The sequence below is a fragment of the Panulirus ornatus genome, chromosome 2 (assembly GCF_036320965.1).
Source record: "Panulirus ornatus isolate Po-2019 chromosome 2, ASM3632096v1, whole genome shotgun sequence".
NCBI lineage: Eukaryota > Metazoa > Arthropoda > Malacostraca > Decapoda > Palinuridae > Panulirus > Panulirus ornatus.
The window spans coordinates 96,890,348-96,905,206 of record NC_092225.1 but is presented as its reverse complement, the minus strand read 5'-3'; the positions used below and the strand labels follow the sequence as shown (position 1 = coordinate 96,905,206).

The 14,859-nt window shown below is 37.6% G+C and overlaps 1 protein-coding gene across 3 annotated transcripts in view; it reads left to right on the top strand.

Moving 5' to 3' along the window:
• The window catches only part of Septin2 (septin 2), a 52,065-nt gene that overhangs the window by 24,800 nt on the left and 12,406 nt on the right, over positions 1-14,859 (top strand). For all 3 annotated transcript variants that reach the window (XM_071680330.1, XM_071680321.1, XM_071680339.1), the window contains 5 exons: positions 1,514-1,631; positions 5,346-5,488; positions 7,393-7,586; positions 11,385-11,574; positions 13,173-13,287. In XM_071680330.1, the coding sequence (XP_071536431.1) occupies positions 1,514-1,631; positions 5,346-5,488; positions 7,393-7,586; positions 11,385-11,574; positions 13,173-13,287 (760 nt within the window). The remainder of the gene's footprint in view (positions 1-1,513; positions 1,632-5,345; positions 5,489-7,392; positions 7,587-11,384; positions 11,575-13,172; positions 13,288-14,859) is intronic.

The following is a 14,859-nucleotide window of genomic DNA, read 5'->3' as shown; positions in this document are numbered from 1 at the left end:
AATGTGAATAAGAGCAAGGTTATTAGGTACAGTAGGGTTGAGGGACAAGTCAATTGGGAGGTAAGTTTGAATGGAGGAAAACTGGAGGAAGTGAAGTGTTTTAGATATCTGGGAGTAGATATGGCAGTGGATGGAACCATGGAAGCTGAAGTAAGTCACAGGGTGGGGGAGGGGACAAAGGTTCTGGGAGCATTGAAGAATGTGTGGAAGGCGAGAACATTATCTTGGAAAGCAAAAATGGTTATTTTTAAAGGAATAGTGGTTCCAACAATATTATATGGTTGTGAGGCATGGGCTATAGATAGGGTTGTGCAGAGGAGGGTGGATGTGCTGGAAATGAGATGTTTGAGGACAATATGTGGTGTGAGTTGGTTTGATCGAGTAAGTAATGAAAGGGTAGGAGAGATGTGTGGTAATAAAAAGAGTGTGGTTGAGAGAGCAGAAGAGGGTGTATTGAAATGGTTTGGTCACATGGAGAGAATAAGTGAGGAAAGATTGACAAAGAGGATATATGTGTCAGAGGTGGAGGGAATGAGGAGAAGTGGGAGTCCAGATTGGAGGTGGAAGGATGGAGTGAAAAAGATTTTGAGTGATCAGTGCCTGAACATACAGGAGGGTGAAAGGCGTGCAAGGAATAGAGTGAATTGGAATGATGTGGTATACATGGGTGGACTTGCTGTCACTAGATTGAACCAGGGCATGTGAAGCATCTGGGGTAAACCATGGAAAGTTTTGTGGGACCTGGATGTTGAAAGGGAGCTGTGGTTTCGGTGCATTACACATGACAGCTAGAGACTGAGTGTGAACAAATGTGGCCTTCGTTGTCTTTTCCTGGCACTACTTCGCTAGAGGGGAGGAAGTGCCGTTTCATGTGTGGTGGGGTGGCAACGGAAATGGATGAAGGCAGCAAGTATGAATATGTACATTTGTATATGTGTATATGTCTGTGTATGTATACGTTGAAATGTATAGGTATGTATACGTGCGTATGTAGGCGTTTATGTGTATGCATGTGTATTTGGGTGGGTTGGGCCATTCTTTGACAGAGAAAATCAAAGCTCATAGTGTAATATAAATCATGTTTATTTCTTGTGATCTGTCAGAAGACTTTTCAGATTCTTTTTGATTTATTATCAATAAGTTGGAACAGTTGTACAGGGCTTGTAAAGAACCCACCTAGGTCAAATATACAATAGATATCTTTTTCATTTTTTATTAATTTTATTTTTCATTTTTTACACTTTTACTTTCATTTTCTCAATAATCAAAAGCAAACCATACCCCTTTCTCTCATCATCTTTTACAGGTAAACAGTAAGCAGGTTTCTTTTGCAAGTATTTTGAGCATTGCCATTCAGTCTTTAACCTTTGAAAAAGCAGAGATGATTAGCTGCCAAAATGCTTAAGGATGAGTTTGCAATTACACTTTTAGAGTACAGGAAAAGTTGGTATTATAATGATATGATTAAGTGCAACACATTCTTATGAATATGATTTTTTACTGTGTTTCCCAGATTGAGGAGAAGATACGTACACTGAAGCTTTCTGGTCATGTGGGGTTTGATTCTTTGCCTGATCAGTTGGTCGCCAAGTCAACCCAGAATGGCTTCACATTCAATATTCTCTGTATTGGTATGTAAAAGTTTTAGCACAGTATTTACCATAATTTGTTTTGATTATCTTAGGCAACTGTTTTTATTCAATGACTGCAGCAACTAGATGCCCAGAGTGCCATCAGTGAGGCAAGTTTCAATAGATTTAAAGAATTCTTACTTTTTTCATAATGTTCGAGATTCTTTTTCTGAAAAAAATGAATATATTGATATAGTAACACATCACTTGAATGCTTGTTAAGATTATTAGATGAATGGATGTTCAGATGCAATACTGCCAGGTGTACAGTGTGATCTCCCTAAAGGTATAATATGCACATATCACACTTTGGAATCATGCTGCTGCTTAATTTCTGATAAAATGTTACATTATGTATATACGTCTTTACACATTATGTATATGAATCAGTGTACATTATACACATTTTATTTGCTGTGTGGGCAGTATAGAAATGGTATACCATTTCCCATGGCATTTGATGGTTACTGATTAGCATAGTTGGGAAAAGATGGATGAAGAATGTAGAAATGTTATCCGAGTTTCCATTAGTTGTGTACTGACCCTCCACTTTGCTGTTTACAGTGCTTAGGATTTTAAATGGCCCAGACTATTTATTGCACACTTACAGTCAATTGTTAGGGGTATCGTGTGTTATATACGGCACATCAGCAATTTTTTGGGTTAAAGTTTGTTTCTGTTATAGTAGGCCTTAATTCTTGTACATCTTTTTTTTTTATATATTTGGAAAAGTTTGGTAAAGTGTGTGAAAGAAGAAAGTTAAGAGTAAATGTGAATAAGAGCAAGGTAATTAGGTACAGTAGGGTTGAGGGTCAAGTCAATTGGGAGGTAAGTTAGAATGGAGAAAAACTGGAGGAAGTAAAGTGTTTTAGATATCTGGGAGTGGATCTGGCAGCGGATGGAACCATGGAAGCAGAAATGGATCATGGTGGGGGAGGGGGCGAAAATCCTGGGAGCCTTGAAGAATGTGTGGAAGTTGAGAACATTATCTCGGAAAGCAAAAATGGGTATGTTTGAAGGAATAGTGGTTCCAACAATGTTGTATGGTTGCGAGGCGTGGGCTATGGATAGAGTTGTGCGCAGGAGGATGGATGTGCTGGAAATGAGATGTTTGAGGACAATGTGTGGTGTGAGGTGGTTTGACCGAGTAAGTAACGTAAGGGTAAGAGAGATGTGTGGAAATAAAAAGAGCGTGGTTGAGAGAGCAGAAGAGGGTGTTTTGAAATGGTCTGGGCACATGGAGAGAATGAGTGAGGAAAGATTGACCAAGAGGATATATGTGTCGGAGGTGGAGGGAACGAGAAGTGGGAGACCAAATTGGAGGTGGAAAGATGGAGTGAAAAAGATTTTGTGTGATCGAGGCCTGAACATGCAGGAGGGTGAAAGGAGGGCAAGGAATAGAGTGAATTGGATCGATGTGGTATACCGGGGTTGACGTGCTGTCAGTGGATTGAATCAGGGCATGTGATGCGTCTGGGGTAAACCATGGAAAGCTGTGTAGGTATGTATATTTGCGTGTGTGGACGTATGTATATACATGTGTATGGGGGTGGGTTGGGCCATTTCTTTCGTCTGTTTCCTTGCGCTACCTGGCAAACGCGGGAGACAGCGACAAAGCAAAAAAAAAAAAAAAAATATTTGGAAAGTGGCCAGAATTAGATTTCATCATTTTAAGTTACTATGAGTAGTCTTAAGAGATTCAGTGAGGATCCTTAACTCCCATTTCACAAGTAGCTTGAATCGTAGTCTTCTCTTTGGTCATCAGTATGACATATGCTAGGCACAATCCCTGGGTGATATCCCTCCTTATGTTTCATATGTCTTGTCTTCCACTCTCAGAGACTTTGGGGAATCCTGTGTTGTAGACCTTGATGTGTCAAGCATTTAACAGGTATGGCAATGGGACTTGATTCACAAGCACTCATTTTGGCTTTCCTCTCCCTGAGTTTTTATGTTCCACTTAGTGTTTACAGTACACTTTGTTGTCACCCCTGCATCTGCCTGTGTATTTTTCTGTCTGCCTGTGGACACATTCTTGTTAGAACTGTGACTCAAGCACAATACATAATAGAAACTTCATACTTACACCATGGGTACTACCCCTGGAGGAGATGAACTAGCTAGCTTTTGGTGCATGTAGTTGCATAATTATACATATGAATTAAGCTAGCTAATGTTTTTGTAAGTGCCATAACTCTGGATTACTGAATGAAGGGATGTTCAGTTCTATAACAGAATTGTATTAGGTAGACAAATATCATGGTATTCACATTTTTGCAAATTATTGAGCTTGCTTATTTCTTGCTTTATATTCAACTCATAAGAAGATGTTAGGCAATGCATCTGTTTCTTGTATCAAATTTAGTTTCCTTTCTGGTTGATTGCTCTTGTATTTCTGATCATCCTATTCCTTTTATATGTTAACACTGGTGCCTCTCAGTGTTTTGGCCTGATTCCTACACTCTTCTCTTATTCTTATTTTTATTTGTGGTTTCCTTTCTTCAAAAGACATTATCAAATCTGCATTTAAACTGTCAGCATAACGTTTGCTTCCTCAACTTCATTCAGTCCTATACGTTTTCATAGGGTGTCTCTGTCATGTCACATTTACCGAAGAAACTTAGGTGTGGACACAGTTTCCCAATGCAGTAGAAGATTTGTATTCAGTTCTTCAGTGGGGCAGATGCATCCTTGTAAATAAAATGCCTCTGAAGCCCAGTGTCTTACTTCTCCCCAAAGTCCCTCACACTTTCCCCATCTCCTTTGATGGCTTTATAAACATTTATTTGCAACATGTAACCTCCCTTGGAAGCCCCAAATTACATAAAAAGCTGAGAAGTTGGAAGCCCTGTACAGATGCTGATTTTTTTTTATGAACTGGTGCTCATAGTGTACAAAGAATTGCTGTATTCTTGAATGGGGTACAGCATACATCTGGGGAAGTTCTTGCTCTTCATACATGTTTATTGAATCCAAAGCATTCCAGCATATCATCTCTGATCAGAACCTTGAAACAGTTGCCTTACACTGCAATGTTGGTTCTTTACCTTCTTCTGTAAATATTACTGTTTCTTTTTTCTTGAAAACTGGTTCAGCCATTAATCAGACCCTTTAACCTCAGCAAACCATTGTGTCACATGATTCCTATGTGACTGTGTCAGGAGTGAGCTGTTATGTATCTCTTTGCCTTCACCACTATGCTTGGAATACCCTCTCATGTCTGTCTCCATATCTGTGAGGTACTTCTTTGTAAAAGATAGGTTTTGCACATAACTTAAAAATTTGTGGATTACTTTTCTCACCTTGCTGCTCTTTCTCTTTAGCTCTTTTTGTATGTTTTGTTTAAATCTTGTGCTTGTTGAGAATGTATTTCCGTGACGGGAAGCTTTGACTTAAAGGAAAAATGCTTATCCTTGTTCTGATACAGTTCCTCTCTTTCACTTATATTAGGTTGAAATTTTGATTTTCACTCAGAACACAGTTTAGTTTCAGCCATGCAGCAAGCTATCAGTATCATAGAGAATATTCTGCTACACTGGCATTGTTTGCTTTGTGTGTACTGTACTGTATAGGATAGTCAGTAAAATTTATCCTGATTAAATATTGTGGTGAATTGGGCTCAAAATGATTAGGGTTAATGTTTTTATCGTTCTTTTAATGTGATACATATGTTATGAAATTTATGTTCTAATTGAGGACATTGCTCCTCTGCAGGTGAGACAGGTATGGGGAAGTCTACCCTCATGGATACACTCTTCAACACCAGCTTTGAGTCCAACCCTGCTCCACACACACTTCCTGCTGTCAAGCTCAAGTCTCACACATATGAGCTTCAGGAGTCAAATGTTAGACTTAAGGTAATTATATATACTCCTATAAGAACTTTGTGATGCTCTACTCACTTCTTCATAGGTTGCTGTAAGTAGACTTGTGCTGTAGTACATTTATGTTACAGTAAACCTTTGATTTAATGGACCCCGATTTATTGTATTTTGGATTTAAAGTACCAGATGAATAATGATATAGTTAATAGTTTTAAAAATTAGAAAATCTCAAATGCTGCACCATGCACATTTCATATTGCACTTGTTTTCTTAGTAGTGTGGGGTATACTCGCTTTGTCTCAGTCAGCCTCAAGTTACCATGCGGTCAGGTTGTAGATAGACAATTGTGACTATTTATGGAATGATTTTGTAATCCTTACAATTCAAAATGGCATCAAGCGATAGAGGAGTTAAAAGAAAGCATGTGAACTGTATATTGTATTAAAAAAATGGCCCATAGGTTACATTCTGGTTTTAACGGACTTTTAGCATTAACAGAAACTCCCTCCTATGATGAAAATATCCTAATGTGGGACTAAATGTGTGTATGTATGTTTTTTATGTTTTGCTATTTAACATTCATTGGATTGAGACATACAGATCTTTTCAGCCTAGTGTCCCATTGTTGCAGACATATGAATGAAAAATTTTGTTGTTACATAAGATTTGGTTCATCTCCTTATGAAAAAATATATTATCCATTATTAGAGCTTAAATCTCCTATGTTTTATGTATATACAACATTCACTACCATAAATTTAAGGTTTCATGGGATACTTTTTTTTTGTCACATATGCACCAGGAAATTCTTGAGTCATTAGAGGGCCACCATAGCTCAAGTTACTGTGCATTGTAAATATGCTGATACTTTGATGTGTGATCAAAGTGCCAAAATTTAAGCCTCATTTTCCCAAGAGTAAGTTTCTGCAGTTTGAATGAAATTCTTATAACTGTTGATTGTAGTTTTATTTTTAACTTTTTTTTTGTGTTTTGGTCGTCGTTTTTAATTTCAACATCCTATTGCTTTTTCTAGTGTTTATTTATTTGTGGTTACTTTATATCTTAGTTTTAGAATTTTTCTTGGTGCTTCTTTGCTTGTAGTTTCACTGCATATAATGTTAGAATTTGTTTTATGCCTAGGAAAATATTCTGCAGTCAAATTAGCAGGAAGACATTGCAGTTGTGGATGATATTAAGGAATTACTATAGCTTATAACTTAATTGAGGTTTAGGTTCACTGCAAAGTGCCACATTTTTAAGTTAAATTTTTTTCTTTGTTGTCAACTGAACTAGCTGCTGACATGGTCATATCAGTTGCTTGTTACTTTTGTTTTGATAAGTTCTTGTAAAATCCAAGCATTTACATGATCACCCTCTAGAGGTGAGATTGCTTAGGTTCCGTAAAGGTGAATTTTAGGTAGTCTCTCGCTGGTTGAGGAAAATCTTAGAAATTTTGTAGATATGTTCCACTTTTTTGAAAAATCAGTTCAGTGATAGTTTCTTTAGATTTGAAAGGCACTGACTGTGAAGACACGGAAAATTTTAGATATCTCCTTGCTAGTCAGTTGGATTTGCATTCATGAAATGTATGGAAATGGGAATGTGTTCATGTGCACTGTTGTAGTGATGATGTTCCATGACTAGTACTTGCAGTACAGCACATATTAAAAGTTGCTTATATGAATAGATCCTTCCAGAATATGCAATAGAAACTGGTTGCTCAAGAAAAACTTTCCACATGATTAGGATATAATGCGTAAGTTACTGGGAGTGAGGCAGAATATTAGGGTTTTATAGTTAATGAATAAAATTATTCATTAATTATGAAATATATATGTATTTTTATTGGAATTAGGATTAGAGGAGTAGGTAAGTTAATGTGTATGGCTCATGTATTTTATTTGTTATATCTAAATTTGGGTTATTTCTTCTTACAGCTGACAATTGTTGACACTGTAGGTTATGGAGACCAGATTAACAAAGGTGACAGTTTCACAGCGATTGTTGACTACATTGACAAGCAGTTTGATGATTACCTACAGGAGGAACTGAAGATCAAACGTAGCCTCTCTGCATATCATGATACTCGAATCCATGCCTGCGTATACTTCATATGTCCTACAGGTCATGGGTAAGGGAAATGGCATTTGATCTTATAGTTGTAGCACTTTCTCATAAAACAGTTTGTGGTTATAGTACAGGTTAAGCATCTGTTTGGAAATCTGAAATGCTCCAAAATCCAAAACTTTTTGAGCAGACACTACAAGTGAAAAAATCCTCACCAGACCTCACCTTCCCATGCTGGGCTCTGATGCTCTGTTGGTGCCATTTTGTAACAAACTATTGTCCCTGCCAGACCTATGTGCATTATTCACTGTTTTTGCTTATTCTCTGCTCTGTGGTACAAAATTTTGTTGAAAATGTCAAAAAGGCCTGCAGATACCCCTATGAGTAACAGCAAAATAGCTGAAATGGTTCTGAATCAAGGTGATTGTGATAATAGACACAATGAAGGTGACTGTTAACACTGCAGAAAAAGTGCATATAGGCGACATGGTGAAAATATGTGATGGACTTACTGAAGGACTAGAGCAGTGTGCATTCACAACAGAACAAGAAATCATGTCAGTTTATAAAATCAAAGAGACTCTAATACAAAAACCATTGTTAATGAGGCAGATGACTCAGGAGGAAACATTTAAAACATCCATCCAGCAGAATGCCTCCTCATCCCTAGAGGACCCATGTCCTGATCCTTCATCTTCTTTTGATGTTCCTTATCATGCTGATGTCAACAGTGATGTACCCTCCCCCTCTACTTTCTCAGGCCATATGTAGTTCTAGTATTTGTTGCTGCATTTTCTTTTTTGTAAGGAGAGATCAAGTTTTCTTTGGTAATTGCAGAACATTATTTTCGTGTGAAATATGAATTTCTTTACCTTGAAATGACATGTTTAAGTGTAACATGACCAGCAACATTATTGTGTTGAATTTTTTCTCATAGTTTACATTTACAGCTACCTTTAATTATCATGAATTAAATGCTTATTTGTTTTCATATCTCAGTGAAACCTAAAAAGTACAATACAGTGTACTGTAATCTTTTAATCAAAACACAGCATCATAGGTGGAAACTGAAAACCTGCAATTCTTTGTTGTTATTGATTAACAGCTGATACAGGTATTATGCTGATGCTACTGTGCTGCTTAGGTACCCTAAACACATTATTTTTTCATTGTATTAATGGTATTATAGTTTTTTACTTTTAAGATTGCTTATCAGCACCATATAAATTCATAGTCAGGATGAAGGTGATGCCAAACAACCACAGATTGTCCACATGGGTGGCTGAGGTTGTGATACAGCTTTCTGATGGTTCAGTGTTACACAAACTTAGTTTCATGTGCAAAATTATTAAAGATACTGTATGAATTACTTTCAGGCTATGTGTACAAGGTGTATATGAAACATAAATGGATTTTGTGTTTAGTCTTGGGTCCCATCCCCAAGATATCATATTTTGTATACCTAGATTTTCCAAAATCCGAAGAAACTCAAAATCCGAAACACTGTTGGTCCCAGGCATTTTGGATAAAGGGTACTCAGCCTGTGCTGTAACCATGTGTGATGTTCATATCATTCTGGAATGGCACTCCTCACTTGGCTCCTTCTTCAGTTCCATCTTTTAGAAATTGAAATACAAGAAGGGGAGGGTTCCAGCCTTCTGCTATCACCCTTTTTAGTTGCCTTCTATGACACAGGGAATACGAAAGTAGTATTCTTACTCCCCATTTTCCCCTAGATATATTGTATATAAATAATCTTTCTTTGTACCTGATCACCGTTTCCTGCATTAGTAAGGTAGCACCAGGAACTGACAAAGAAAGGCTACATCTCGCGTCCATTCTCTAGTGTCATATATCTATATAAATGAGTTTGGAAGAGAGTGTTAAAGGAGGAATTTGAGAGTAGATGTGAATAAAAGCAAGATTATTAGGTTTAGCATGGTTGATAGACAGGTTAGTTGGGGTGTAAGTTTGCATGGAGAAAAACTGAAGGAAGTGAAGTGCTTTAGATACCTGTGAGTGGAGATGGCAATTGATGGAATCATGGAAGCAGAAGTGCTTCATGGGATGTATGATGGGGCGAAGGTTCTGGGAGTGCTGAAGAAAGTGTGAAAAGAGAGACTATTATCTTCTAGGTCAAAAATTAATATTTTCTGGAGGTATAGGAATCCCAACAATATTATATGGTTGCAGGGCATGGGCTGTTGATAGGGCTGTTTTGGAAATGAAATGTCTGAGGCCAGTATGTTGTGTGAGATGATTTGATTTGAGTTAGTAATAAACAGGTAAAAGATAGGTGTGGTAATAAAAAGAGTGTGGATGAGAGAGCTGAAGAGGGTGTGCTGAAAAGGTTTGGATATTTGGAGAGAATGAGTGAGGAGAGGTTGAGAAAGAGGATATATATATGTCAGAAGTGGGGGGAACAAGGAAAATGGGGAGACCAAATTAGGATGAAAGGATGGAGTGAAATTGGTTTTGAATGACCAGAACATGCACATGCAGGAGGGTGAAAGGTGTTCATGGGATAGAGTGATTTGGAATGATGTGGTATACTGGGGTCAAAATGATGTCAGCGGACTGACACAGGGCATGTAAAGCATCTAGGGCAAACCATGGAAAGGTCTGTGGGGCTGGTTGCGGATAAGGAGCTGTATTTTCAGTGCATTACACTAGACAGCTAGAAAATGGATGTGAGTGGATGTGGCCTTTCTTCATCTTTTCCTGGTGCTACCTTGCTAATGTGGGAAACTGATCAAGTATGAAAAAAATACTCATGCATCATTTATTTTCTTTATACCTAGTTGATCATTGGGCCTGAATAAAGTAGTCAGGATCAGATGAACAGAGGTCTAAGATGCATATTTTCACCTCCTAGGTGTGATGTATAAGATACTGGAACCAGAGCTTACCATCTGCAACCCAACCCCACATAGTATTACGTGACTTGACTAGACTGTGTGACTTTACCTGGTTCATTATTGGCAGCATATTGCCTCTATGTACCTCATAAATTCATTTCATTCTATCTAATGCATACTTCTCTTTCTCCTGAATGTTCAAGCTTCGTTACCCAAAGAGTTTTTCATACCATTCCTCCTCCTTTATTCCCTACCTCCTTAACATGCTGATCCTCATAGTCTTTTTTTTCACTTATCCTTTCTGTATGTCGTCCTTTTCAGCATATCAGGCTCACCTCTCTCAGTTAGATAACCAATTATGCCATGCTTCTCTCTCACGCTGGCTCTCCTTACATAATCAACCCACCTCACACCACATATTGTCAGCAGGCATATAATTTCCAACTTGTCTACCATCATCCTTTGTTTTACATTTAGGGGCCAAGACCCATATCCATACAACACTGTCAGGATTACTATACCTTCAGACATGCCCATCTTTACCTCAGCAAACACTGACCTCACCATCTACAAAATTCTTAATGAACCTAGGATCCTAGCTCCATCTTCTGTCCTTTGACTTGTCGCAGCCCACGTGGTTCCATCTGTTGCTACGTCCATTCCTCGGTACTTAAAGCGCACTACTTTGTCAAGGTTCTCCCCATTCAAACTTAACGGTTACTGTGCGTTTTGTTTACAGTTCCTTAAGCTAGGTTATTTTCTTTCCTAAAGGCATAGTCATATGTAAAGACATGATCATAGACTTCATAAGGAGCATTCAGTTTATAAAGGTAAAATATATTTTTCAAAGGATACCCAGTATACAGAGGCAGATGCAAGGTTTAAAATTTGTTTCTATAAAGTAGAATTTGCTTATTTTTAACCCTTTATGTGTGGGAATTATTTGTATATGTCTTGAAATCTCTCTTGTTTTGCAAAGGGCTCAGTTTTCATATTTGTTCCAGGTTGAAGAGTATTGACTTAGTTTGTATGAAGAAGTTGGATTCTAAAGTAAATGTCATCCCCATCATTGCCAAAGCTGACACTATATCCAAGGCTGAGTTAACAAAATTCAAGCAGCGTATTATGCAAGAGATAAAAATTAACAATATTCAGATTTACCAGTTCCCCACTGATGATGATACTATGGTCAAGGTAAGACAATGTTTGGGATTTATCTGTTCTGCTGTTATCATGGAATTGGTGGAAAGCAATGATTGTAGAGATTATCCATATCCATTTATTGGTTGCCTATTTCCTACAGAAATGTGTGATATGTTTAAGCCTGTGTTTATTTTCAGGACATTTCTGTATGGTCTCTTGTTTTCATTTCTACATTGCTCCTACTTTTCTTAGTTATTCCCAGCTCCTCCTGTTATGTTTCTCAACTGTTTGTACTTGGAAGGGCAATCCTCTTTCAGTCTGTAGTAAAAGTGGAATATATTTCTGGGGTTGGGGAGAACAGTGCCAGGTGTTAATGCAGATATTGCATTTTTGGCAGGTTGCAGGATAAGGCATGTTCCTGGCAAATACTTTTCATAAGAATAAGGCTAATTCGTAAATATATTAGTAGAATAGGTGGGAGAAGGAGCAAGCATAAGGGATTGATAGATTTCATTTTAGCAGGAAGAAAATGTTGGATGTGAGGTTAGAAAGGGGATTGTTGTTGAATTAGTATGATTCTTTTTTAGTAATAGCAGAGGTGAGGATCACGACAAGATGTATAGTATACATAGATCATGGGGTTAAAATATGAGGGTAACAGTAGAGAGATGGAGTGAACAAGAAACATGGCTGGAATACTGTAAAAAAGTGAGAAGAAAATGGCAGCGTGTGGAGAGAGGGATGAGGATGATGTGGAGGGTATGTAGTACATCATCAAGGAGAGTATGGTGCAGGTATTGGAGAACATGTGTGGTAAAAAAGTGAACAGGGGAAAGTGGCAGTGTGAGGTAGAATGAAAAAGTGAAAAAAGGCAGTAAAAAAATGATGGAGACAAATTTGCTTAGGAAAGCTGGGATAGGACAACACATGAGAATTAACTGTATAGAGAGTGAAGATCACATGCAGAGAAAGGATCAGATGAAGACTTGGATAAGAGATGAGTGGAAAGCATGTAAAAATTAGAAATATTTTGGAAGGAGTTGCAGAATGAAAGAAGGGGAATAGTTGTAAAAGTGAAAAAGTAATAGATGTTGCAGGGTGCATTTTAATTAAATCAGATGAGGTGTTACATTGATGCAAGGGGTAATATAGATAGTTTTTCGGCATCAGAGGATGGGGGTGAGGCAGGGATATCCTGCATGGGGATAGCTTAAGGACTGGGGAAAATGCTTTATATACATTGGTTGCAGAATTTTTTCATACATTTGCCATATTCCACATAGTGATGGAGCACCAGGAACATGAAGAAATGGCCTTATGGCATTATTCACTTGTGTCCACTCTCAAGCTGTCTCATATAATGGTAGTTAGGGTTATGATTATTACTTGTAAATGTACTTGATCCATTGATTTTGTTATTAGCATTTTTTACCATGGTGAATACTTGATATTATGGGTAGAATTGTTTTCATATTTGTAGACTACGTGTAGTATGAAAATATTATACGTATTTAGGATTTTTTAATGTTAGATTACTGAAATATTGTTCCCTTACTGATTAACCATGGATGTTGATCATAGATCGATTTAAACCAAATAGACTGGCACAGTAGCAGAATGACTACAAGTATTGAAACTTTTCATTTCAGATCAATACTGAGATGAACAGCCAGATTCCATTTGCAGTTGTTGGAAGCACTGACTTTGTTAGAGTTGGTAACAAGATGGTGAGAGCTCGTCAGTATCCATGGGGCACTGTGCAAGGTGAGTGTAGGAGCTTCAGTATGTCCCATATGCATTGTCCATGGTTTAGAGGAAACAGCTACTGTTTTCAGCTAGTGTTTTCATAAGGTTTATATCTTAAATGATAGGCTGGCCCAGTGAAAAGTGTTTATGGGAGGAAATGAATTTTATATTAGGGTGGTTGGACTTTTCATGTGCAAGTTGAATTACCAAAGCAGTATAGGACTAAATTGCATTTATTTTCTTGAATCCCAGTTGGAATGAAGAAAGTAATATGTTCAAGATTAGATAGCTTATATACACTTCTGTCAACAAATGGGTGCAAATTGTTTAGGTTAACACTCCTAACCTGTGTTGCTTCACAACCAGCTAGTGTCTTCATATGTTTTATGACAAATTATTTTCAGGTGAATCAGTTGATGTCATGGCCATTTTCTCCTGTAATATCTCTGACTGGCCCTGTGAAAAATGATTATCAGAGGAAGTGAATTTTATGTTAGGGTTGTTGGACTTTCCATATCTGTAAGTAGAACTACCTTGGCAGTACAGGAATAAATTGCATTTACTATTTTGAATTCAAATTGGAATGTAGAAATTAGTGTTAAATTTTTTTTCTGTACATTCGCCATTTTATGCATTAGCAAGGTAGTGTTCAAGAACAGATGACAGCCTTAGAGGGAAGACTCCTCACTTGGCCTCCTTCTCTGTTTCTTCTTTTGAAAAAGTAAAACTGGAGGGGAGGATTTCCAGTCCCCCACTTTCGCCCTTTTTAGTTGCCTAATACAACACACAGGGAATACATGGGAAGTATTCTTTCTTCCCAGTCCTTAGGGATTAACTAGGTTGCTTATAATCATTTCTGTTGTTGTAAATGGGTGCATTTGTTTAGCATAACACTCCTACTCTGTCGCAGTATAATTGATATCTTTCTCTTAAGGTCATTTTGTTTTATCAGTTCTTGAAAACATTAACTCTGTTTCTTGTCTTTTCCCTCGTACTTCCTTAGGTGATTTTATCAGATCTACCCACATGCATAGCACTTTTTTTTGACATAGAAGTGTTTAATATATTCCTCTTTTAAGTGGCATGTTTCCTGTTCTGTACTCTCTAGTCACCTTAAGCTTTAAACAGAGGATGGGAGATTGGCATCTCCCATGCTTCACCCCATATGAATCACTTTTACCACCAGTCTCATTTTTATTCTTTTTTTTTATGTTGAAGGTTCCAGTCATGGACAAAAATCCCCATCAAGGCTGGGCCTTAATTGAAATACAGAGAGAATTATGAAATGGAAAAAGAAGAGACAAGGGAAAGTTTTTACAAATTTTGAGAAAGTGAAAAACCTGTCTTTTGAAATGTGCCAGGTCATAGTTATTGGGAAAGACATGAGAGGGTAGAGATTTCCAAAGATTTGATGTGTAGGGAAAGAAGCAGGTATCAAAATGACCCACCCTTGAGTTGCTGATGGCCACACAATAATTGTGACACAGCAGCTTGCTGAGTATTGCATAGTCTAGCTCGTGGTGTAGGAACATAAGCAACCAGCTCTTGGGAGCACAAACCAAAGGAATACCTATAGAAGAGGGAAAGTGA